The 24651-nt window shown below is 44.8% G+C and overlaps 1 protein-coding gene across 40 annotated transcripts in view; it reads left to right on the top strand.

Moving 5' to 3' along the window:
* Positions 1 to 23854, top strand: part of Cspp1 (centrosome and spindle pole associated protein 1) — a 115228-nt gene extending 91374 nt beyond the window's left edge. For 33 of the 40 annotated variants that reach the window (XM_039110193.1, XM_039110190.2, XM_039110189.2 and 30 more), the window contains 13 exons: positions 3113 to 3225; positions 6745 to 6894; positions 7212 to 7358; positions 8038 to 8142; positions 10228 to 10294; positions 10754 to 10874; positions 13054 to 13193; positions 14076 to 14216; positions 16204 to 16250; positions 18727 to 18790; positions 19436 to 19545; positions 21438 to 21576; positions 23023 to 23847. In XM_039110193.1, coding sequence (XP_038966121.1) covers positions 3113 to 3225; positions 6745 to 6894; positions 7212 to 7358; positions 8038 to 8142; positions 10228 to 10294; positions 10754 to 10874; positions 13054 to 13193; positions 14076 to 14216; positions 16204 to 16250; positions 18727 to 18790; positions 19436 to 19545; positions 21438 to 21576; positions 23023 to 23234 — 1556 coding nt within the window. In that variant the 3' untranslated portion in view covers positions 23235 to 23847. Of the gene's footprint in view, positions 1 to 3112; positions 3290 to 6744; positions 6895 to 7211; positions 7359 to 8037; positions 8143 to 10227; positions 10312 to 10753; positions 10875 to 13053; positions 13259 to 14075; positions 14217 to 16203; positions 16251 to 18726; positions 18791 to 19435; positions 19546 to 21437; positions 21577 to 22404; positions 22530 to 23022 lie in introns of those variants that run through there. The other 7 variants (XR_005504470.2, XM_063287892.1, XR_005504467.2 and 4 more) reach the window with 6 other exon arrangements.
* Positions 23855 to 24651: the final 797 nt, after the last annotated feature.

Here is a 24651-nt window from a genome sequence, read left to right as displayed (position 1 = left end):
TCAGTATCTTACCACATGTGTGAGTGTATTCTATACATTTAAAGTCAAAGCAAAGCAGAGAGAATGTACATCTTGCACTCTGTATTGGCGCTGATCAAAGACTTTACCATATAATTCTGCTTTTGCTCATTTGCAGTTTTATTATTGTTTTCAGTCTGCTTCTACATTTTCCTAGAAGTTCTGATTATAGAAAAAAAATTTGATTATAGGAAAGCTCTTTTGAAACATTCCTGACTGATCATGCAGTCTAGTTTTATAGCTCACATGACTTACTGGCAACCCTTGTGGGGGCTGCAGCGGTGACCTACTGGTCCCTTCAGACTAGCACTTTGGGGACAGTGGTCTGCCAGTTGTGTAGGCAGCCCTGCCCACTGCTCTCACTTTCTGGAAGGACGGTTCCACTGGGGGTCCACAGCAGACTTTTACTGTTTGCTTCTAGCTTCAATTTTTGGAACTCTAAAATTGGAACCTTTGATTTTGATACAGTTATGAATTCTTCATCTGACATAGTCTAGTGCACAGCAGGAAGAACAAATACTTTCCGTGTGAATCGCGCTGTTTACACTGCTTTTCTTGTTTGCCGCTCTGAGATCCCTGGGCTGTGACTCTGTCTCTGCACACAGTAGTGTTGGCTGTTCTCAGGAGGACCAGCATGTCCTCTTTCGTGGGCATTTGCTTACGGCACAGACTCTGGGAAATAAACAATACCATGACCCCTTCCTAAGAGAGTAAGCCTGACTGAGCGTGCCTGCAAGTTTGACCTGTGTAGTTTCCCTGTAGCAGGCCAGGTTTTTCTCTGGTGGGTGCTAATGATAACTTTAAAAATATCATGAAATGTCAGTTTCCTCATTTTATATGAATGGAAATTTTCTAGACTTTCTCTAACCATTAACAAATATTAACAAACTAAATTTTGTCAATATAAGAAACTATCCAGAGCCACCTAGTTTGTGCTATGTCATATATATGTGTATGAGTACTGAGAGGCCAAACCTACTCCATCTTGGGACTGGACTCCATCTTAAAAGAAGCTTGGGAACCTGACCTGCAGCAGAACCCAAGCTGCACCCACGTACTAGGAAGGACCCCACGGCTTGTCCTTGGCCAGAGTCACTCCCTAGGTTCCTGCTAGCAACAGTCAATCAAAGATTGTCTCAGATGTACTCTCAGACCGATTGTGATTGTTCATGGCCTTGCTTCAGAGCACCTACCTGTGGGCTAACAGTAGTCACACAACTAGATGCTTGCCAGGCTGCACCTTCCTCACTTGCTCGCCATTTTCTATAAAGCCTTGTCCTGCTAAGACCACGAAGCTGTACCCTCCCAGATGGTGGTGTGGCCCAAACTCGAGCGTAAATAAAGAGACCCTCCTACGAGCACATTGGAATCGGCTCCTTGGTGGGCTTTTGGTGTTCACAAACACTCCCTCCCACAACATGTATGTGTATGAATGTGTACACATATGTGTGCATGTGTACATGGGCTGCTTAATATTTTTAAAAGACTTTGGGAAATTTGAATATATTTCAAGGTTTTCCTAATTTATGTTTTTAAGCTTCATCGTCATTTGATGTTTTGTCTTAATTTGGCTTTCTTTTTTCTTTTGTTATTTTTAGACACAGTGTCTTGCACTATGTAGTCCTCGTTGGTCGGGACTCACTATGTCACCTGGCTAGTCTTAAACTCATAGAGCCTACCAGCTTCTGCCTCCCTAGTGCTAGGAGTGAAGGTGAAAAGCTGAGACAGGGTCTTACTCTGAGCCAGGGACGCAGGTGTCTACTGCCCTCCCTGGCTCATGCTGTTAGGGATTTTTCTTTTACTTTATGGCTCCTATGTGAACTGCTGTGAAATCCAGTACTAGTTTGCCTTCAGTTATTTTTTGTGGTTACTATGGTATCTAGTTACATCTCTATTTTCTAATAGTATTAGTTCCCTATAGTGGTTTAGTTGTCACAAAAATTCAAAATTTGAGGGAAATTAAGGTAAAAGACAGCACTGAGCATTGTACTCTGAGCTTTCTCAGTGCCCGATTAAGAGAACATTCATGGGCTCAGTTTACATTTCGTAGAACAGCTTTCTAGGGGAAAAAGTTCTCAAGATTTTCAAGTCTTGATGCGACTCAGTCAACTAAACATTAGTGAATTTAAATACAAAGGCAGTGCAGAGATGGCCTGCTAAATACTGTCCTACATGGGGTGACAAGCCGAGGATAGATATGTTAAGTTGATAGGAGTGAGAGTGAATCAGCAGCTGGACGCGCTAAAACATGTAAGTCCAGCCCTTAGGAGGTTGAGGCAGGAGGATTGCTGCAGACTTAAGGCTAGCCTAGTCTACATAGTGATTTCACACCAGCCATGGATACATTTCATAGCAAGACCCTGTTTCAACAAACTAAACCAACCAACCAATCAGACAACAAAAGCAGTAAATCAATAATTTAAGGATCATATAAACATTTATGTGAGATCGAAATTGTCATCAGTTTTTTTCTTTCTGCATTCAAAGAGATTTCTAGGGAATGATTGTTTTTCAAATAACTTGTGAAACAATGTCTTCCCTTTGAGACTATATAGTGCTATTTATAAGGAACACACATGACAGCAAACTATTGCCACATGTATATCCCTTTAAAAGTACTCTGTGCGTGGCAGATAGACCCAAGGCTGTGTGCATGCCACTAAAGCACTAACTTTAGCAGCTTTAAGAGTAAATCCTATTATAGTTAGACTAACTTCAATTTTAGGAACGTTTTCTTTTCCTCTTCTGCCTTCAGCTCTGAGTCCAGGGCCTTCAGTGCTCAGCAGCTGCCGTGCCACTGAGCTGCCTCTCCAGCCTCAGGGTGTCCTAAGCAGAGGGTGTTCATGTGCACTCCCATCGTGAACAATGTGATGAGCTCTGATGGCTGTTCAGGCTGTTACTGTCTGACACTGCCCTGCAGGCCCTCCAACCCTCCCTCACTCTAGTCTGACTGTTTGCTCTCTCTTGCGGCCTCCATGACCCTCACACTCTTACCTCACCTCAGGATTCTCTATGTAATACTTCTTTTCATATGTGGGTTTATTAGCAGATCGTTCCTTTCCTAACTGTATTTTTTGCAAACTGTCTTTTAAAGGTCCTTTACAAACACAAGGCTCTCCTTTTGCCCGGGGAAATACATTCGGCGAGCCACTCAGCGAGCTTCAAATTAAACAGCAAGAATTATACAAGAATTTTCTTCGTTTTCAGGTGAAAGCCTTGTTTGGTTATGATTTCAACTCTTAATGAATATAATAAACTAAACTTGCAAGAATTTTATTCACTGTGCACTAATTTCTAAAATGCTACGCAGTTAACCAAAGTGTCTAGTTTATATCAGGTACAGCAATGCTAAAATCACATTGTTCAGTCATATAGAATCTTTTCTAAACTTCACTGAATGTCAAGTTTTCTGAAATCCACTTCAGGATCTAGGATGAGTCTGTCTATGTGCTTGTTAGGGAAGAAGCCCTGCCTCCCCCACAGATGTGCTATCCTTGGCTCAGTGCAGACATAACAAACAGAAGTTACGTTTCAGCTGAGTTCCTTTTAGCACTCTGACTAAGCAGGAGGGTTGAGAAGTCAAAGCCAGTCAGGGTCTCAGGAAACAAAACGTTTACATATAATATAATGCATTTTTCAGTTAAATGCCTCTTTCTGTATTAGGCAGGTCGCATTTAAAGTAGTGAGATATTCAGACTGTTCCCAAAGGAGGCACTAAAGCATGTAGTGTTTATTAAGCAACAAGCTTGGGGAATCCACAGTATTGACTTCACGCTGAGCAGAATAGAGTCCAGATGACTGTGATGTCTGCTCATAAGGGACTGGAGTTTCTCTCTCCGCCTGCTTCTCTCTACACCTACACATGTACGTCTCAGGGTGGCCTGAAAACATCTATCCTTTGGTTTACATTCTTTTACTGGAGGACTGGATAGCCCAGAAGCATGGTGTCTTATCAGAGCAGTGAGTGTCTGTACGGAAATGATTCACAGAGAATGTGACAGATAGCAGAGTCCCCCAGATGTCAGGCACTCAGGTCAGCAGGTTGAGTGTGGGGCAGAATCAGCTGTTGAACTTGACGGAGCTGTAGTGGTTCTGTTACCATGACAACAGCAACTCAAAATGTAAGTTGTTCTCTAAGTTAATTTAACACATCTACCATCGGGTAAGGTAAAACCCCCAGTTGTTAGTTTTTAAGCCACTTTATTGTTCACAGAATACTTGTGTGGAATGTTGTTACGTGTAATTCTCTAGAGACAGACAGCATCTCTGTTTTAGGACCTGCAGCTGACGCACAGATGGAGATTCTTACGTATGAAGCCTGTCTTTGGGTGGTGCAGCCTCATCTGTGGCAAAGCCACTACCAGAGGAGGTTTCGGCCGTCACTTTGATCCCTCAGCACTCCTTGTAAATCCTCAGTGCATTTATGAGTAGAGAACTCTGTTTTGTGTTTTTGGGGATGGGAGATTGAGACAGGGTTTCTCTGTATAACAGGCTGTCCTCCCTACCCCACACCCCAGCTCCTCTGGTTTTCATGGAACTCACTCTGTCTCCTGGGTTCTGGGGTTAAAGGCATGTGCCACCACTGTCTGGCTGATTATATTACTCTACAATGGTGATTTTTCAGTTTTTTTCTTGGTGGTCACAAACTCCTTTTTTTCTTCTGTCACAAATCACAGAATTCTAAACAGCTAAATGGTATTTATTGTTACTGTCAGTGATACCTTACAGAAACATCTAAAGCCTAAGAATTTAAATAAATGTTTTAAAATGTGCAAATTTGCTCATAAGGCCGAGGAAAGAAGCTTTAGTCCAGGATGTGCACAAATAAGAGTTGACTTAATGCATCAGAAGCCGTGCTGCTATTCAGATTGAGGAACTAACACTTGTGAGTGAATTTTAATAATTCAACGGAAAAAATTAATTAAAAATTCAAATATCTCATAAAGTACTTTTGTGTTATATAGTTTGAAAACTGACCTAGAAGATAATTTTCTTCTTTTTAAAAAGTCTTAGCATTTCTGTTGGCCCTAGGCTGTGTCTAGTAGATGTATGGTCTGCTGATGCCGTACGCTGGCAGCTGCCCTCTGTAATGTGGTTGTTGCTCCTTCCCATGGAGGAAGGAGAAGATGGCCCGGGGTCGAGCCTAAGACTGTGCTGCAGCGACGGTCCTGACTCTGGAGTGGAGCACTTCTGGGTGTCTGCACTTTGTTGATACTGAATATCATCAGGCTGTGCAGTTGGCCTCAGGGAAGGCTGTGGTTGGTGACTCATAGTTCACGTAGGAAGATTCACGTTCTCATTATGCAGAACATGGTCAACATGCAACCTTAAACCTGCAGGAAGTTCAGATTGCATACAAATACCTTCTATAGGAAAAATGTAATTCAACATGACACAGTCTCACAACGAACTCCCTGCTCCTCTCCCTCTTACAAGCTTCCTAGATGATCCATCCCTGCATCAGCATGGCTGCCTAAGCAGACCTGAACTAGGACAGCACCAGTAGACATTGGCACAGAAGGGCAAACTATCAAGGGCCCTCAACCTTAGACAGAGTTACAGGCAGCTAAGGAATGTGGAGAGCAGGAGAAATTCTCTTCCTCGGGGAAGATAAGAGCCTGCCAGCTGCTCAGCCCTGAAATCGTACACATACAAGCAGCGTTCTGTGGACTGAGTGCGCTGTGTGTGTACATATATGGAATATATATCATGAATTTGAGAGAATGAGGGGTGGGAGGGAGGAAAGAGAAAATGGTATAATTTCATTTTAATTAATATTTTAACAAAAGATCTATAAATAATGTTAACTATAGTCTGTAAAGATAGCCTTAAGCTAATCATAAGTATCCAATAGCAGAAGAACTTGGTGGTGCACAGCTGTAATTGTATCACTTGAAAGGCTAAGGCAGGAGGATCACCCTAAGTTTGAGGCCATCCTGGGATTTCAAGGGTAACCTCAGAGTGAAACTTTGTTTCGGAACACTAGAAGATGAATAGTTTTAATTTTTTTTTTAAAGTAACCCAATTCTACCATTTTCCTGCTTGGTCCATAAAGGGCATTCATTATGTCCTGTTTCTTAGGGCTTGCTCCTGTCCATATGTCTGCTCTAGAACATTCTCTCACTGTGTTCTTGGCCCTCAGAGGATTATTGAGAGAAGTGTAATTCTGGCAGCTCTGGTCTGGGAGGGAGCAGGCCTGTGTGTGCTGAGCACAGGCCTGCTCCTGAGCTGCTCCCCAGCGCTGGGGATTCCAGTTCCTCTTTACCCGCCAGCGGGGAGAAAAGTACTGTGAGGAAATGACTCTGGTAAAGAGGCTAACACGTTCAGTTAACTCCTGGGTGGGAATTCTCTTCCTGGTCAAGCGCATTGACGTGCATTGGGAATCACTGTAGAATAATCCAACCGTAGAGACGTCCTCAGCACCCTAGGTGCAGGCAGAACTAATGTGCTCCTCACATCTCCTCACTAATCCTGGGGACACTTCGGAGAGTGCATTAATAACTCACTAGGTGAGAAAAGTGAGCTCAAGTCTATTCCCCAAGTTCACACAGTTTGTATTAGGAGATGAGTTTGACTGGCAGCTTCTAACAGTATCCTGTGTCCTTCCACGTAATAAATTCAGGACACCCAAAAATGGAGAACTTGCGAATAGAAGGCATCCAAGAAAAAGTGACACTGTGACTTGTCAGTAGGTGAGCAGGATAATCACTGAGCCCGCTTCTTTAGATTGAGGAGAAGAGACAAAGAGAAGAAGCGGAGCGGGAGAAGCTGAGAGTTGCTGAAGAGAAGGAAGAAAAGCGGCTTGCAGAGCAGAGGGCAAGAATTCAGCAAGAGTACGAGGAGGAGCAGGAGCGGAGGAGGGAGAAGGAAGAGGAGGTGTGTCTGACTCTCTCCAGCCGGGGAGGCTTGTGCTGACTCGGAAAGGTGCCCCGGAGCTTGTGCTCAACGCTGTCTTGAGATCCATGTTTAAAGTGCCCCGTTGTTTCTGCACTATGTAGTATTTTATTTAAGAGACAAATTGTTTTTAACTCTAGGCTGATAAAAGATGTCTACTGTTTTATTAAATAGACAGTATCTTCATTTTGTAGAACACCATATCTTTTATATAATCAATTTTACTTTTAGACAAAGTAACATACTTTTAAATGTACTGCAAATGCATGCAAGAAGTGTGTCTTTTTTAAATTTTAAAGCAAAGGCTGAAAAATGAAGAACTTATTCGGTTAGCTGAAGAGAGGCGAAAAGAAGCAGAAAGAAAGAAGAAGGAAGAGGAGGAAAAGCATAACTTGCAGCTTCAGCATTACTACGAGAGAGAGAATGTTATCGGAGATGAAGCAAAGGTATGTCTCGGACGGAGGCACCAGGCCTGGGGCTCGGGCCTGCAGAGTCGGGAGCGGTTAGACAAGGGAAGAAAGGGGGTCTTGAACTGAGTATGGACACTACTGACTGCCATTCGTGAGGTGGCCACAGTTGGAATTTTTTATCCTATTTAGTGGCCACTTTCAGTCTTGTTACTGTGGTCCTATGTTTGACTGCTGCCTAAGATCTAGTGTAGACCAGAACCACACGGACTGTGGGACTCACAGGAGCTCGCCAGAGTGACTGACTGGCTAGCACACCAGTAGAAATATTGACCTTGAATTTTAGTTACCTAGTGACTCATCTTTTACTGTATTATATTGTAAATTAAATGTAATTCACCAAAAAGACTGCTTTTAGAGCCACTGTTTTTGGTGCACAGGGTTGGTCTGAGGAGCTGAGTATGTGAATCGTGAGTTACAATTATTAGACAGGACTTCCTTCTGCAGAGGCCTAATGCGATCTTATACACTTGGAAGAGTTGGACTGTTTTATAAAGAGTATTTTATTAAAAGCAAAAGAAATCTGAGCTTCTTAAATGGTTGTGATTATTGAGAGAGAGAGAGAGAGAGAGAGAGAGAGAGAGAGAGAGTATGTGTGTGTGTGTGTGTGTGTGTGTGTGTATACATATATATGTACAGAAAGCTTTTTTTTTTCCAGTACTTGAGACAGCCTTCTCCTGTAGTTCCTGCTCTTCAGAACAAAACTGCAAGCAAAATCCAAAGACCTCCTTCAGTCGACACCATCATAAGTTCCTTCATTCATGTATTTACTTTTTTCCCAGAGTTAATCTTGAGTTTTGGGATAGTACTTTATGAGGTTTCTGTAGTTTCCATGTTGCTAGAATTGTGACTGATAGCACTTGGCGCCCTAAAGCTTAATTCTTAAGGAACACACAGTCTGTTAAAGCAAATGGCGTTGATTGTCACAGCTCCTTAAGAATGCCCGTTTGTTGCTCTTGTCATTGTTGTCATGTGTTTGTCTTGAGTCGGGGTCTTATTCTGTATCCTTGGCTGTCCTGGAATTTGTTCCATAGACTCAGCTGGCCTCCAGCCCACGGACATCTGCTCCACTCTGCCTCCCACATGCTGGGATTAAAGTTCTTCACCACCTTGCCTGACTAGGAGTCTTCTTGGGAAAGTCTGTGTTAACTAGCTGTAGTTAGTTAGTTATACTTGTGCATTCCCTTATGTTTAGACCGATCTACAGATGTAAAAGGAAGCTAGGAAGGGCGGACTGACGTATCTGCGAACTCAAAAGGTGGGGCAAGCCGTGTAAGAGCGTCCTGTGGCTTGGTTTGGCCTGGCCTGCGGTGTCGTGTGCAGAGGCAGCTAGGAGTGCAGATGCTGTTGTGTTGTGTGGGGAGAGTTGTGCACTTTGGCCTTCCTTCCTCCGTGGGCTTGCGGATTGCAGAGATGTGCACTACCACACGAAGCATAGCAGCGTGCTAGGACTGGACATTTCTCGAATTCTCCTTCTGACAGTCTGGTTCATGTGCTCTGTAGTTGAAAATAGATGGGGATTCTTGCGATGTTCAAGGAGTGTGGCCTGGGCACTTGAGCTTGAGTAAAGTTCTCCTGGGCAGGGCAGACAAAACACAGGACAAGGTGCTCTGTCGTAAGTCCTGACGTGAGGTTAAGGGCTTGGTGGTAAGAGGTCAGGGGTACTTTTCGGGTTTCTGGTGATGGTTATACAGAGTTGGAGTTCGAGAATTGAGCTGTGGCTGAGGAAGGCATTTTGGACTAGGTTTGTAGCGTGGGAAGCGGTTAATATTGGTGCTAAGTGAATTAGTGTGGTTCTGCAGGGTCCGTGTAGAGGAGTGAAAAGGGCTGAGGATAGAAGTTGGAGGAAATTAACAACAGTGTTTGAATAGCAGAGGGGAGCTACAGGCAGTGTCAGCCGTGCTAGTTGTTACTCACCGAGGAAATTCAGGGCGCAATTGCTCACTGAATATGTGACTTGGGAATCCTTGAAAGGACCAGTATCAGCACAAGACACCCCAAGACCAAGTTCTTATCATAAAGGAGATTAATTTTCTCAGAGGGACAAAGAGCAGGAAATAGGAGACAGGAGATAGAGATTGAGGAAGAGGAAGAGGGGAAGGAGACAAGGGAAGAAGACAAAGGACTGCCTCAGGATAGAAGCGTCAGGGGTGGTCCATAGGCCAGTAGCGGTTTATAAAGGTAAAATGGGAACCTGTGTTAGGATGAGGCATTCGATTGTAATTGGGCGTGCTAATGAGGTGAGCCAAAGGGGGCCTTGGTGGTCAGCCTCAGGAGGAGAAATGGCTGAAGAGTGGAATAGATCTTGGTGGCTAGCTTTAGGATATAATCAGTGGTTTTCAGCCAGGCTGAGGGAATAGGGGAGCTGTGCATGCCGTGCTCGGGTGGCTAGAGTCCTTTTTGTCACTTTATTTGGTACGGGCACTCCCACAGAACAGTGGGGGCAGAGGCTGACACTGACTGTGATCAGGGCGTGAATGAGGATACAGAAGTGGACCCCAGAAGCAGCCTTTATTATTCTTTTCTCAAGGGGACAGTGAGTGCTCCTAACCGCTGAGCCGTCTCCAGCCCTGTGAAGCCTGCGTGGGAGGGAGAGGCTGACGGGCAGCTGATGGTGAAGGAGGGGCGGCCTGGTGCCTGGGCTGAGAGGAGCGGACTCACTTAGGAGCCTAGAAGAGGCTATAAGAAATGAGAGGAGCAGGAGACAGGCACAGGCACAGCGCACTCACATAGTGGTTAGCAGTAGCCAGACGCAAGGAGCCGTCCCTGTGGTTTACAGTGGAGAGGTTGGCTTTTATCCTGAGGGATAGGGAAGAAACGCTGATGGTGTCTGTCTTGTTGCCCACAGGAAAGCTCCATGTCCCGGGCACAGTCTCCTCCGGTCCCTGCGAGGAAGAACCAACTCCGTGCAGAAGGTAGAGGACTTCTGTAGGTGCGAGGCTATTTGCAGTAACCAGAGCATTAGAAAGCTGCAGAAATGACGGCAAAGGTGCTGTGCCCTACCCCACACCGTGCACAAGTGGCAGTGGGCTCTCTGCACACAGTCCGTCGGTAGCTTTTCACCAGTTCACTTGCATTCCTATTGCTGTGTTCTTACCCTGTGTGATTTGTGCAGCCACCAGGACAGTCAGCCTTCAGAGTGCAAGCCACTCCTGTGTTAGGCCCTTCACAGTAGCCCTCTGTAGACCCAGCAGCATCTCCCTCACTCAGAGTGTGGATTAACAGTGTGCGTTAGGATGTGTATGTATGTAAAGACACATCAGCACCGTTCATAAACATTCTCCGAGCATTTTAGCTTTATGAAAAGCCAGGTTGTGTTTGGTAATTAATCTTTCGTTCTTTTTTTTTTTTAACTTCTCCATGGGAATTTGTAGAGGAGAAAAAAAATGTAATTATGGAGTTATCAGAAATGAGGAAGCAGCTCCGAAGTGAGGAGAGGCGTTTGCAGGGTCGGCTGCTGCACCTGGAAAGCGACGACGACGACATCCCTATCAGGTGCTTCTGCACTGTCTCCCGGAATTGGACTGGTTAATCTCAGAGCCTCCTGTTTCCTCCTGTGTCCTCTAGAAATCATACGTAGAAATGTAGTTCCGTGAGGGAACCAGTGACGGTAGTGGAAAACTCTAAGATGAGGACGCGATGGCGCGGACCAGTGCTTTGTTGGACACTCATCTCCTAGCAAAACAGAGATGGTGTTTTTGCCAGAGCCCAACTTCTCCAGAGCAGGGCTCTTGCACTGCACCTTAGCCCCAGCAAGAGCAAAGGCAGCATGGTTAACTAGAACCATGTCCACATAACCGATCTGATTGGACCATAGATGTGTGTCGTAGAGACATTGGCTCTTACTTCTCATTTCATAGAAGAGCCTCACAGAAGAATCATCTCACTGCATCACCAGGCTCTCTGTGAGCAAGTCAGGAACACATGGATGGTACAGACCACATGCAAACGAGATCGAATAACCCAAGTCTAAAAAGTCAATTTATTTATCTATTAGAATTAATGGGAACTAGAGAGGGACCCAAATGGAAAAGACTCTTTGAAATTGCTCTTGGTGATTATTTCAAAGAGTCTTTGTAGATTTTTATTGCCATGCAAAAAGCAGAGCTCTCGTCTTAAAGGGAATAAAGACCATTTATTCTAGAGGCATTTCTGAGTGACCATGGCCTGGGAGAACATTTCGGTTGCCCTGACAAAAAGGTTTTATGAACTTTTTCTAGTCTGACAAAAGAGAAAGTCCTACTTAAGCGCAGATTTAAAGGGCATTGTCTGTGCATCAGGGTGGGGAAGCTTCTCCAGAGGCTGATGCTATCTGATGGCACTTTTATTACTCACTGCCACAAGACTTCAACACACAGCAGGTATGGGAATGGCTTTCCAGAGGCCAGAGCTTAGGCCAAGAGAGGTAACTAGCCTCCGGACCTGCAGCATCCCAGTCTGTCTGCACACTGTAAGGCTGGTGAGCCAGGCATAGCCTCTGCAGACACAGGGTTCCCTCAGGTGCGTTTGTTCACAGTCTGATGCCGGTTCTTTTCAGACGTTTTCCTTTAAACTATCATTCTAGATGCATGATACAGATCCATGCCGGCCTTGACAGGGCCATGCTGTGACCCTTCTAAAAGTGCCCTGAGACAAAAGGAAACCCCATGAGAGGACCCTGGGTGTTCTAATTGCTTATGACTGTAGCTTAGATTACATTTTTTTTTTTTTTTAAAGGAGGAGGGATGCTAGGTTTAGGGGCACACACTTTTAGTCTCAGCACTGGGAGGCAGAGGCAGGCAGATTTCTTATGAATTCAAGACCAGCTTGGTCTACACAGTGAGTTCCAGGCCAGCCAGAAACTCATAGACCCTATCTCACCGAGAGAGGGAGGATTTGGGGGATGGAGAGAGGGGAAATAGGGGAAAGGGGGAGGTGAGAGTGGGAGGGAGAAGGAAGGGGAGGACAGAGGAGCAGGGGGTGGTCTCCACAGTATGGAAAGAAGCACTGATTGGTATTTGTTTTTATTTTCAGAGCTAGAATTTCCATTCTCTGTCCATTTTCTTTGGGGGAAGTGGCAACGGTCAACTATTAGCAGAAAGCTCCATTCCAAAGCTACCTAGAACATTCCCTGGGTCCCAACAGAACTGAACAGTGCTTAATTTAATAGGAAGTTGTTGGGAACTTTTTATAAAGTCGTGCACAGTTAGTTTACTAGTACACCAGTAACAGCATGTTGTGAGTCTAATTTCTACTTTGGGCTGAGAGAAAGGTAAGATTCATGGACACCTAATTTCCGTTATGTCTGGTGCATGGTAACTTCACATTTCTTATAATTCTCTTGCTCACAACATGATGAAACTGGATAGATTTTTATAGTGACATTAAAGTCATTTCTAAAAAGTAGTATGCCTGATCTTTGTGGTTCTTTTGTAGCTCAAGGTGACATCAAATTAATCAGCTGAGGCTGGCCTTGAGCTCATGCATGCTGTGATAGGTGACACCATGGCCCTTATGACGTCTCTTGTATTTCGCATAGGTGATTGACAGCAGGGCAGGGCAGGGCAGGGCAGGGCAGGGCAGTTAGAATATATGTAGTAACTGTGGTCAAATACACCGAGTTGCTTTTACAGAGAGTTGAATGTCAACTCATTTTCCATCATACAGCACATTAATCATGATTTGTCCTTTATAGGAAAAGAGAGAGGAACCCCATGGATATATTTGATATGGCTAGACATCGGGTACAGGCTCCTGTCAGAAGACCATCGCCTAAGGGCCTAGATGCTACTACGTTTCAGAATATTCACGACTTTAACGAGCTGAGAGAGAGGGGTGAGAATAAATTTAGGATTGCTCTAGGTGACGTCTTGGGGAGCAGGGAAGCTGCAAGCAGCCTTGTAAGTGCTGTTTCTGTGAAGCCTTTCATTAAAGAACGTCAGTTTTGTGTTCTTTAATTTCATGGCTTTGTAATGTCTTTTGACTGAGGCCATGATTTGACATTACGGTTGTTACTTCATTTTGTTTTCACTGAGGGTGGTCACACTCAGGGTCTTGTGAAGTGCTGTCCACTGAGCTCTGTCCCCATCACAGCACAGTGAGTGTCCACTGCTCCCTGCCTTCTCCATCACAGCTGCACCTCAGCGGCACGCAGTGGCAGAACTGACTCACGAGTGCCGTGCTGTGGTCTCTCGGAGCTCTGGCTTTGCAGTAGGGCTCATTTCGATGGGCATTCTGTCAAGCTGTATGGAAGTGTGATTACATATTCTCACCAGTGTAGGGGCATACGGAAAAGCTTTCCTTTTACCATTTACCTTTTGCAGAGGGCTGTAGTCCATAGAGTTGGAATCACTCTACATCCAGCCTTCTCAGATTGGTGCCTGCCACTTAGCAACACGCACTCAACTCTCCCCAGCACCTCTTCTTGGCTCCTTTCCCCCATATTTTTTCTGAGACAGAATTATACACAGGAGTCCATACTGGCCTAGAACTCATTGGGTAGCCCAAGTGACCTTGAACAAGTAGCAGTCACCTAGAACTACAGACAAAAGTCTGATTTAATTTCTTTTATTGATTATGCCGTAGCTAGTCTGTTCATGTAGAACATGTTGGATGCTGACTTCCATATTTCAGTTATAAGCGTGTGTGTACAGATTTTTTTCTCTGAAATCTCAGTTGAAAACAAGTCTTAACTTAGTTACGTAATTTTTGCTCCAGATTCAGATACTCGGGTGGATCTGAGATTAATGTACCCAGATCCTCCACGAGATCATCACACGTTGGAGATTCAGCAGCAGGCCCTACTCCGAGAGCAGCAGAAGAGGCTCAACAGAATGAAGATGCGGCGAGATGCGGGAGGTAGGTGCAAGCCGGCTGCTTCGGGGCAGTTGTGGCCTCTTCTTCAGCCCCTAAGTTGTGCTTGTGTTTGTGTGTCTGTTTAAAAAGATTTATTTGTGAGATGTATGTGTGTGTGTGTGTAACTGATGTTAGAGGTAGATGTGAGCCTCTAGGAACCAAATTCCTGTCCTCTAAGATCAGTGAGTCATCCAGTCAGTCAGCTCTCCAGCCTTTTCCCCCATGAATTTATTCCTGATCATTGGATCACCCTCCTCCCCCTTTCTGCCAGCCCCCCTCCCAGAACTCCCTCCCTCATTCCCTCCTCACCTCTGAGAAGGGGAGCAGGGCTAGGTACCAAACCCTCCCCACCCCCAGCTCATCATCATCACTGCAGGACTAGGCTCAGCCTCTCCCACTGAGGCCAGACAAGGCTGCCCAGTTATGGGAACATGATCAAGCAAGAATCAGGGACAGTCCCTGCTCATTTTTTGGGGGGACCTGCATGAAGGCAGATTGCATGTCTGCTACATATGTGCAGGGGGACCTAGTCCCCCCCATGTATATGTTCTTTGGTTGGTGGTTCAGTCTCTGGGAGCCCACAGTTGACTCTGTGGGTCTGCTTGCGGAGTCCCTGTCCCCTCAGGATTCCTCAGCATCTCCCTCACTCTTCCACTCTCGCCTTGGATTAATCTCAGGCCATTGCGCTGGCAGCGCCATGCTCATGCGACTCTTGCCGTATAGTTTTGGAAAGGAACAGGTTCCACAGAGGGCTCTGATTAGCCCTGTAGAGTCATGTATCCATGCTGGGGAGTTAAGCTATTCCTTAGTGCTGAAGGGTTGGGTACTTTGATTATGCCGGATGGCTTCCACCCCAAGAACTACCAACAGAGGGCAGGGGTGCTCATTTGATCCTGGAGCACATTTCTTCTTCTGTGTTATGCGTGTGTGTTGCGTAATCAGATTTTGGGGTATGTTTGTGTATAATTATCTGGTCATGTCAATCTAATGTAATGCTGCCAGCATGACTGTGAGGCACAGAGACTGACCTACACTAACAGGACGTGATATGGTGGGCAGTAACTAGGCTGCTGCTCTCAAGGGGCTGCTGATACTGTGTAAGTCAGGTCAAATAACCAGTGTCTAAGCCTACAGGAGCATGTAACTTGCAGGTACACAGTGTGACTGGGGCCTACACGTAGGGTGGAGTTACCTCAGCTTCCATGGGCCTTACTGAGCCCCAGGTGAGCGCTGTGACCACGCCTGGATCCCACTTGCGTTGCCAGCCTCAGGCCGCTGTGTGTGGGAGGATGACCTGTTACTTACAGGGAAGCCGAGGCCCTGTCTTGGCTGCTGTGGCTTTCTGCATGCGAGGAGGTGTCTGACCTCAGAGGTGTGATAGGACTAAGTGATGTGACACTTTAGGTGAGCTCGTAGATCAAGGCTTGGATATACACTTGTGTAGGAGACATCTTCCCTCAAGGATCTCATCAGTTTAGTCAGAGCAAGACTGATAGTCTGCGGATGGGCGCTGGTACTTCTTTCTCACTAGGAGCAAACCCTGAGGGGGCCATTATGGTTTAACCATGGAAGAAAGTCTGAAGGACAGAATGTGGAGCTCCTTTGCTCCCAGAGGGCTGTGTCTTTGGAGGCTGCAGAGAGGACTGGGATACCTGACCTCTGCCCCTGCCTTTGCCCTCCTCCAGTTGAACATACTCAGTACATTGTTAACTCCACCGAGTGGCTTTGTGCAGAGACGACGGGAGCAAGATAACAGTTTAAGATAAAAAAGTCTGTGTTAATTTTTTTAAAGATATCAAAGTTCACAACGATTTTATTAATGAGTCATTTAACCAGAATAGATACAGATTTAAGAGAAAGTAGTTTAGTTTCTAAGATTGTTCTGGTGTGTGATAGTGAAAATAATTTTTCAGTAGAAGCTAATAATAGGAAATCTGAAATGTCTTTTTGTTAGCCTTCTCTAAACATTTACTTCTTACTCTGTTTACAGCTGATTTAGACGCCATCCCCACTGGTAATGAGCAAGGACGCAGAGTGGTAAGCAACCAGTTCAGATTCCTAGTCACAGTGGGGCCATGTTAAATGAGTATTCCAGAGTTTGATTATGTCGATAATATTAGTGTTATTTGCAACCATACTTTAATTGTAAGTGTGTAGAGATGTGCGGCTAAGCTGTGTAGGGAAAACCGACTGTCATGGGTAAGAATAACATCTGGGTGGCCCGGGCTGCTCGCTTTAGCTGTGTGATTTGTGGTAGACTAGTTTTCACGCTCCAGTTTCCCACTCAGTATTTGCAGAGTGAAGTTGGTCGTACTCAGTGCTGAGGGTTACCACGAAAACTCAGTTAGGATTGCAAGGGACAAATGGGTTTGTATATATGAGTGAGAGTGCAGGAGTTACTCTGAGGGTTAAGTGAGATAACACATAAGTTAAATTCTCCAGAGGAGAGCCTGGCCATCTGATTGCCGTTGTCAGGTATCACAAAGATTCACCACAGCACAAGTGTCTGTTGTCATAGGAGTGAGCGACACTGGAGCCTCACACTTGGCCTGCACTGACACTATGAAGACTGCAGGGACGCACATAGTCTTGAGGGTACAGTCAGCATCAGGAGTGTTAGAGAAGGGTCCCTTGGTCCTGGAGTCTTCTAAACGGAGGAGACACAGTAGCATGCTGTGTTGGGGACATGACAGCAGGAATAGGATGCTGGGAGGGGACTTGCTGTTTATAACCCAACAGCGGTGGGAAGGTAACCATGGAAACCATGACAACACACAGAGGACATGAGGGGTCAGGGCATCCACAGGGGACAGATGGCATCCACACTGTGCCTGGGAGTGGAGGAGTGACACTGTGATTCTCAGTTTGTGTGGTCACTTCCGTGTGTTGAATGCAGGGTGGATTGTTGTGAGAATCTAGACAGCTATCCGAGTGTGTGTAGGTTGAGGTGAGACAGCAAAAGTACTGTAAAATGGGTAGATTTACTTTAGTAAGCTGATAGATCTGGGGTTGAGAGGTGGAAAAGCAAGAAAAACTTGGGGGTTGGGGAGACAGGAAGTTATTTGACACAGCATTTTGAATTGCATATTCCACAGCTGAACTGGTGAGCACGTAGGCCGGAGTCCAGGAGACACACAGGGCGCTGGAGATTCTTAGGATCTTGCTAGCCTTTCCCCGATAAAGCTCGGCCTGCTCTGTGTTTGTTTGCTCGGGGCTCCCACCGAGTAATGTTGCTGTTCGTTTCTCTAATCTCCCATGTTTTGCTAAATTTTAAAAGATACTCATTGCTAAATTACTATTCTTGCCCACAGTCTTACATCCAACCCCAGGCCCAGCTCTGGGCCCATGGGCTCCAGACCGAGCTGCCCTGCAGTGTGTGCTGCCTCTTTGGGAAGGCTGCAGTTTGGTAGATGTTTCCTTGGGTGATGGCTCCCTTACCCCATGCAAAAGATCATGAAGTTTACTATCTGGGATTTTGGTTAAAAATCTGGATTCCTAACATCCTCTTTGGCTGAGAGACTCAAGATAAACCATGAGCTTATCATGACTTAAAAAAGAAAAAGCTACCTGCCTTTCCTCGAAACTGAATTACACAGAAAAGCACGTAGGGTGAGCGAGTTGTCATTAAGAAGACTAGGTGGGCGCTGGTCACCCTCCAGTTATGGGAAGTATATAACGTAGAAGAAGTTAAGTAATGTTTAGCAGGCTCATGACAGTGGGCTCAGTTGCTGTGACTGTTACTATTTGGGTAGAATGGAGGTAGAATCAACAGTACTCAAAAGAGGAGCTAGAGATTCAACACATGAAAGAACGCCGTGCCCAAAAAAGTGTCAATGGGGGCGAGACGATTCATTGCCTTAATTTATTGCTAGTGTTGGAGCAAAGTGCAGAGATCACACGGAGCTGCGGGCTCCTCCTAACACAGCGTGGTTTTTATACAAATGTAAATTTGAGTCGTCCCCCACCCTCGCCCCCGCCCCCGCCCCAGGAAGTCCTTGCAGTAAGACAGTGCTGTAGTCCCCTACAGTGTGGCCTGCTGTAACTGTTGCTGTGGAGGTTGCTGTGCTCAGGGCCAGCATGTGTGTGGTACCACTGGTTCCTTCCTTCCCTGGACTGTAACCTGCCTACGGTCAGAAGGTGACTTCCTACCCCAGTCTTAGCAGAGACTCATTGGTGCTTTAAAGAGTGCTCAGCGGCCCATTCACTGCCTCAGGCTTGTTCATTAGCAACCTGATGGTCCCTTTATCCGCCTAAGGGGGCAGTGAGGAAGTTAGGAGTAAAGTGTGCCCACCCTGTCAGGGGAAAGCAGGCCTTTTTCCTGTTTGTGTCTTGGTGAGGTTAGCTGGATACTGGGATGTGTTGGGGAGGGCCAGCCCTGCCTGCCATCTTCTTGGTTGGTTGGTTGGTGGGATTAGAGTGGAACCCTATGCTGTCTGTTAGTCTGATTTATCTTTCTACTCCAGACTAAAAATACAGCGATTAACATACAGTTGTTTGTTGTTTTTTATTTTAGCCCAGAGATGACACTAATGATTTTTTGAAAAATTCATTATTAGAATCTGATAGTGCTTTTATTGGTGAGTATATCTAATTTGCCAGTTATGTTAATTTTTAAGCTATATGTATGTCTATTTTAAGCCATATGTACATCTATTTTAGATCTTTAAGATAGAATGTTACTTTGTAGCCCAAGCTGAACTAGAACTTACTATGGCCCAGGACCTCAACCCTTGATCCGCCTGCCTATTGAGTTCTGGAATTAGGGCTGAATCAGGCTGGTTTAGCCACTTTTGAAAGTATTGTGGTAGCCATACAAAATGTTGGGCAGTCACCATAACACTGGCAATAAATTCCTAGTTTCTGTACCAAAAAAATCATGCCCACACAGGGATACCCGAATATTCAAGAGGCATCATTCCAGTGCCACCAGCTAGCAGTAGTCGCCAACAGCAAGGGCAGATGCAAAGTGTGATGAATTATGATTCGGCACTGACATGACCCATGAACCTGACACATGCCGAGAGCGACACATGGTGCTCTTGTAGCTCCATCCATGTGGAGTGTTGAACTGGGCCTGCACCGCAGTTGCCGGTGATCCTACGGGAGCTATTTGGGGTATCGCAGTTCTAGATGGTAATGATTGTACAACTGTCAGTCACTGAAGAAACCACTGAACTCTAAGCTGTGGTAAAACTGGCACATCCTTTGTGTGGCCTGTCTAGGTGCTTACGGTGAGACGTATCCTATCACTGAAGAGGACGCCTTCCCTCCACCGTCACAGTTGCCCTCTGCAAGGGAACGCAGGAGGAACAAGTTAAAAGGACTAGAGTTTGTATGTATAGCTTCTCAGTTTATTAGATCGAGAGTTTGGCTTCAATGTATGTGGTCCAGTTTAAGAAAACACACCAGGAGGAGGCTTGCTTTGAAAACCAAGTGGGTGTGGCCTAAATCTAGGTTCTGCTGTCAGCTATTTTGGACATTGTAGCTCTTATGGTGGCATATGTAGCTCTGTCAATGGCATGGACAGCCTGTCCTGTAAATGTTAAATGGCCTCATTTGTTATCTCACTCCCTATATAGTAGTATACAGGCTTTAGAGAAGCCAGAAAAAGCGACGGTTAGCATTTATCAAAAGCCTTCTATGCCCTGTAATAACATGATACGGTAGCACCTCCATTTGGTCCAGTGAATGACCCGAGGTCACTAGGTCAGAGCCGTGTCGTGCTCCATAGACTCGCAGTGTACTCAGGAAAAGGCTCTGAGCCTTCCACAGAGCAGGTTCTGCTGGGGCCCTTCCTCTTCAGGTAGACACCTGTGGGCAGCTCAGGGGCTTCTAAACAGGTACTGACCAGTGTGGTTGGTCACCTGGCCGGCAGCATCAGGCTGCAGAATCCTGCTGTCCAGAATCATCTGTCTGCTTGGGTCTGTGGGTGTCTTTTCTGCATGTTTCATTTAAACAGCTAGCTTCATGTTCTTTGTCCAGGGCCATCCACCTTAGAGCATGTCAGGACCTCAGTCCTTTCTATTCTATGTAGGTGTTACAGTTTGCTCATTCATTCAACAACTTAGGACTCTCACCTCCTTTGTGTTACAACTAAGATGGCCGTTAGCGTCAGGTACAGGTTTCCTGGGGGCTTTTGCTTTGCTTTACCCATTTCTCTTGAGTCTGTACCTAACAGAATTATTGGCTTGTTTACTCACTGTATGAATTTAACATTTTGAAAGATTTTTGGCTGTTTTCTAAAACACGTTCACCATTTTATACCATTTCAACTTTACCCACTATGAATTTCCCACTTCTCCACATGCCAGTGGTGGTTGTCATCCACGACCATGTCCTAGAACATGCCACGGCTTTCTTCCTAGCCAGCTGTGGGTCTCCTTTGGAGATAACATCAGTTCAAACCTTTGTCCTTCCTTAAACCGTGTGTTGTATTTTCACTGGCGAAGCTTAATTAAGACTTATTTACACATTCTGTCAGATGTTAGATCTGCAAATATTTTCTATTAAAAAGATTGTCCGGGGTTGGGGATTTAGCTCAGTGGTAGAGCGCTTCCAGGCCCTGGGTTTGGTCCCCAGCTCCGAAAAAAAGAACCCCCCCCCCCAAAAAAAAGATTGTCCTTTTAGCTTGATAGATTTTAAAGCATAGAAGCTTTAATTTTTAAGGAGGTCCAAATTGCCACTTTTCTAATTTGTTATTATGGGGAGTTTAATATAAATTAAACATGTGTTTGTGATATACTTGAGTTAGTTTTTGCATATAGTTTGATATATGAGATCTGAACTCCTTGTTTAGGATACAGAAACAGGTTCTCTAGCATGGTTCATTGAAAAAACAATTTATTCTCCCTGTTGACAGTTTGGTCTTTATTTAAACACCAGGACTAGTTTCTGGATTCTTTTCTCTACTGTTGCTTTGTTGCTTTGTGCATCTGCCCTGACACACACACACACACACACACACACACACACACACACACACACGTAGAGCCTCAGTTGCTAGCTACTCTGTGTTTGCCTTCTGTGCCGTTTCCTGAACCTTATGCCAGCATTTATTTGTTCCATCGCAATGCTACCTCTTAGCCATGACAAAGCCACCTGGGTCTGCAAAGACAGGAGACATATCTATATGCTCTGGGATTGTTCTTCAGTGTGTGTTCATCTGGTGTAACCCCATGTTGACTGACTGTTGGAGTGTTTCTAAATTCTCTCTCTTAACTGTAGGAGAGTAGTCGGCTCCACACACCGCAAGATGGTCTCTCTTTAAACTCTACCTCCAGTGTAAATGTCGATCAGGTTAGAATGAGAAATGAGGAGAGACTGAGAAGACTGACTGAGCATCAGAAGAAACCCACTCACACAGGTACCTCACAGATGACATGCTCGCCGGCTGTGCACGACTAGCGCGCAGATCCAGGGCCTGGGCTTCATTCTGCAGCATCTTCTTACTAGGTGTTCTTCAGAGTGCAGTCCACGCACTTGCAGGAGGTCTGTGTATGACATATGTCCAGGCTGTTTTCAGCAGGGAAAAATGCTCTTATGTGATTTTAAGTAATATATCCTTTAAAGAAAAATTTTACCTTTATTTTGCTTTTTGTATTATGAAGGAAGGATGCAGTTTTTCCGTTAATATTCTAAGCCAGCAAGCCGATCTTCTCATGATGAGTGGTCTTGGATGAAACTTGTCATGAAGCACCGGGCAGCTGCAGACCTCTCCTGCCAGCCCAAGCCACACCCTCCCCTCTTCCTTTTTTTTTCTTTAAGTCCCTGGGGTCATGGGCCAGAGCTGTTGTAGTGGAGTTACCTGTTTACAGAAGAGCTGCACTGAAGTATTTTTGTTGTTGCAACTTTTTCTTAAACATAAATATGTTTAATGTTAATAATGTTGCTTTTAAACTGAACTCATTTTTCCAGTTCAGGATTAGTGTATTCTGATAGTAAATATTTTTTAATCAAATATGGAAACACAATAAATGAAGGGAATAGTATGTTCCATTTTCTATCATAATGAGATGTCTTAAAAGGCATTTCCCTTCATGTACACCTAGAATTGCCCTCTCTTTGTTTTAGAACAGTAGACTTGAACTAGCACCTAAGAAGGATATATTTGAGAGAAGATAGAAAAACTAAGGTTTTTTTCAGGTTTTCAATGTCTAAACTATTTTTGTTCTAATACTGTCCTTTCAAACAGGCGCTTTTTGGTACGATGTGGATTGACTGCTCATTAAACTGGTTGCACATCATACTCCTTTGCAAGCCAATCCAGACCAAGAGATGTAATACCTTTTTTTTAGAAAATCAAATTGACATCACAGGGTAGGAAGACAGATTTTCCTACTTTATACTTAAGTCAAATACAGATGTATAGAATTTGAGTAAGATCCAATGTGATTAATGAATAAGTCACCTACCTGTGAATGGGCCATCTTAGATTAGGGCAGTATGCCAGTAATTTCCTCAGAATGACTTTCAATGTACCTATCAGTGAGTGCTAAATTTAAGTCTTGTGTAACTCTTGTGTCATTCCATTGTTTTTCCTTATAGTAACAGACACAAAATAAGATAGTCTATTTCTAGTCAACTTTTAATGTTTGGTAGATCCTCCATGGTGGGTGCCGTGGAGTCAGTTTATTTCTCTCCACCCCCATTGTGGTCCCTCTTTAGCAGGCTTTCCTAGTCCTACAGGGGTAAAGTTAGTTGGGAGAAAGGCTTCTAGTTCTGTGAAAAGATGCAGAGCTGTAACGGGCTGGCCTACAGGTACCCTATGTATGTTACCTGCTACCTGACTTGTCTCTTTTGCCTTCTGTAGATGATGAGGGTTCACTGGTTGATCCTGACGACATCATGAGACACTTGGGTGATGATGGACGCAACTCTGTGGCAACTGAGCCCTGGCTCCGCCCTGGCACTTCCGAAACTCTGAAACGGTTCATGGCAGAGCAGCTGAATGAGGGACAGCAGCAGGTTCCTGGGAAACCAGGCACTTTTCCTTGGCAGGGACTATCTGCTGCACATGCTTAAAATAAACCCTCTCTGGATCCAGCAGTGCCTTTTACAGTGGAAGGAACGTTCAGTCGTATCTTGAATACTGTGTCTTACTTGTGGCCCTATACTTTAATATTAGTTATTTATGTTCTATCTATATAGCAAGTGACTTTTCCCGTGATATATTTTATATATAATGTACATAAAAGCCCTGATTCTTGATTTTTAATACAATGTATAGAATTATTTTTGCAATTTAGCTATGGGTGGTAATGAACTCTTGATTGAGCTACCACATGTGCATTAAAATGAGCTTGCCATAAGAGGTGGTGAATTAAAGTGAGACAGTACACTGTCCCAGCATCCTCCACTGTCAGCGCTGTGGTGAGACAAGTCCTGGTGAAGACCTGCTGTAGCTCACTGTGCCGGCTGCCGGGTACGGCAGGGTCCAGGCCAAGCTGCTGAGCACTCTCGTCTGCAGGACATTTCCCATGGGAGCGAAGGGTTCGAGACCATCGTGAGCCACAATACATGTTACGTTGTTCTGTCTCCATTTCATTCTTATGCTGATAGAAGCACACACTCACTCAGTTATTAATTTATCTCATTTCACTATTTCTTGACACAAATAAAGTTCTATTTTTATTAACTGCCAATGTCAGTTTCTTTACTCAAAGTGCAGGTGCAGTTTCTAATGGTCCATCCAGGGAGGATAGAGGCAGTGGTCGTCTATCCCACCACCTGAGACCCTTGGCTGCGTGCATTTTTCTGATAAGTAAATGACACTTCGTAGAACATGATTCTCACTTGGGTTAGGGTCTTCAGTGTGTTCCAAGATGGCAGCTGAGGACAACCGCCCGCTGCCTCTCTGGTGTTTCCAGGGATACAACCAAAGGCTGATGTTGACATCAGAGTTTACCAAAAGAAGACATTTCTGGTATTCTTTCTTCTTTTTTGGCTATATATAATTTTTATGTTAAAATTTGCCCTGCTAATAAGTTTTCTTCTGTTAACATTTGAAAATAACAACTGTGTCCTCATTGGAGGACGTATGCTACAGCATGCAACAACCAACTGTCGGTCATGAGAGGAGATGGCTTAGACCGGAAAACACTGAAGCAAGTTCGTTCTAATATTTAGCCTGGTTTGACTGAAGCTAGGTCTTATCATAAAGAGATCCTATTTCCTGTTTTGAAATTAACCACTACAGTTGTGATTTCTAATGATATGTGTCACTGGATACATGCGTGACTGATTCACAAAACGCCACGGTATAAACCACCATAAAGGCAGGGGAGCATTTTTTCAGTCTCAAAAAATAGCATTATCATCGAGTAAGACAGGAAGGTGAAGAATCCAATGTAGAGACCGGAAAGAATTGTCTTTGTACCAAAACCCAACCCCCATCCTTTTCAATGGTTTGACCTTCAATTAAAAAACAAAACAAAAACAA

Source organism: Rattus norvegicus, chromosome 5 (genome assembly GCF_036323735.1).
Source record: "Rattus norvegicus strain BN/NHsdMcwi chromosome 5, GRCr8, whole genome shotgun sequence".
Taxonomy (NCBI): domain Eukaryota; kingdom Metazoa; phylum Chordata; class Mammalia; order Rodentia; family Muridae; genus Rattus; species Rattus norvegicus.
Note: the sequence above shows the minus strand (reverse complement) of the source record. Positions and strands in the feature narration are given on the sequence as shown.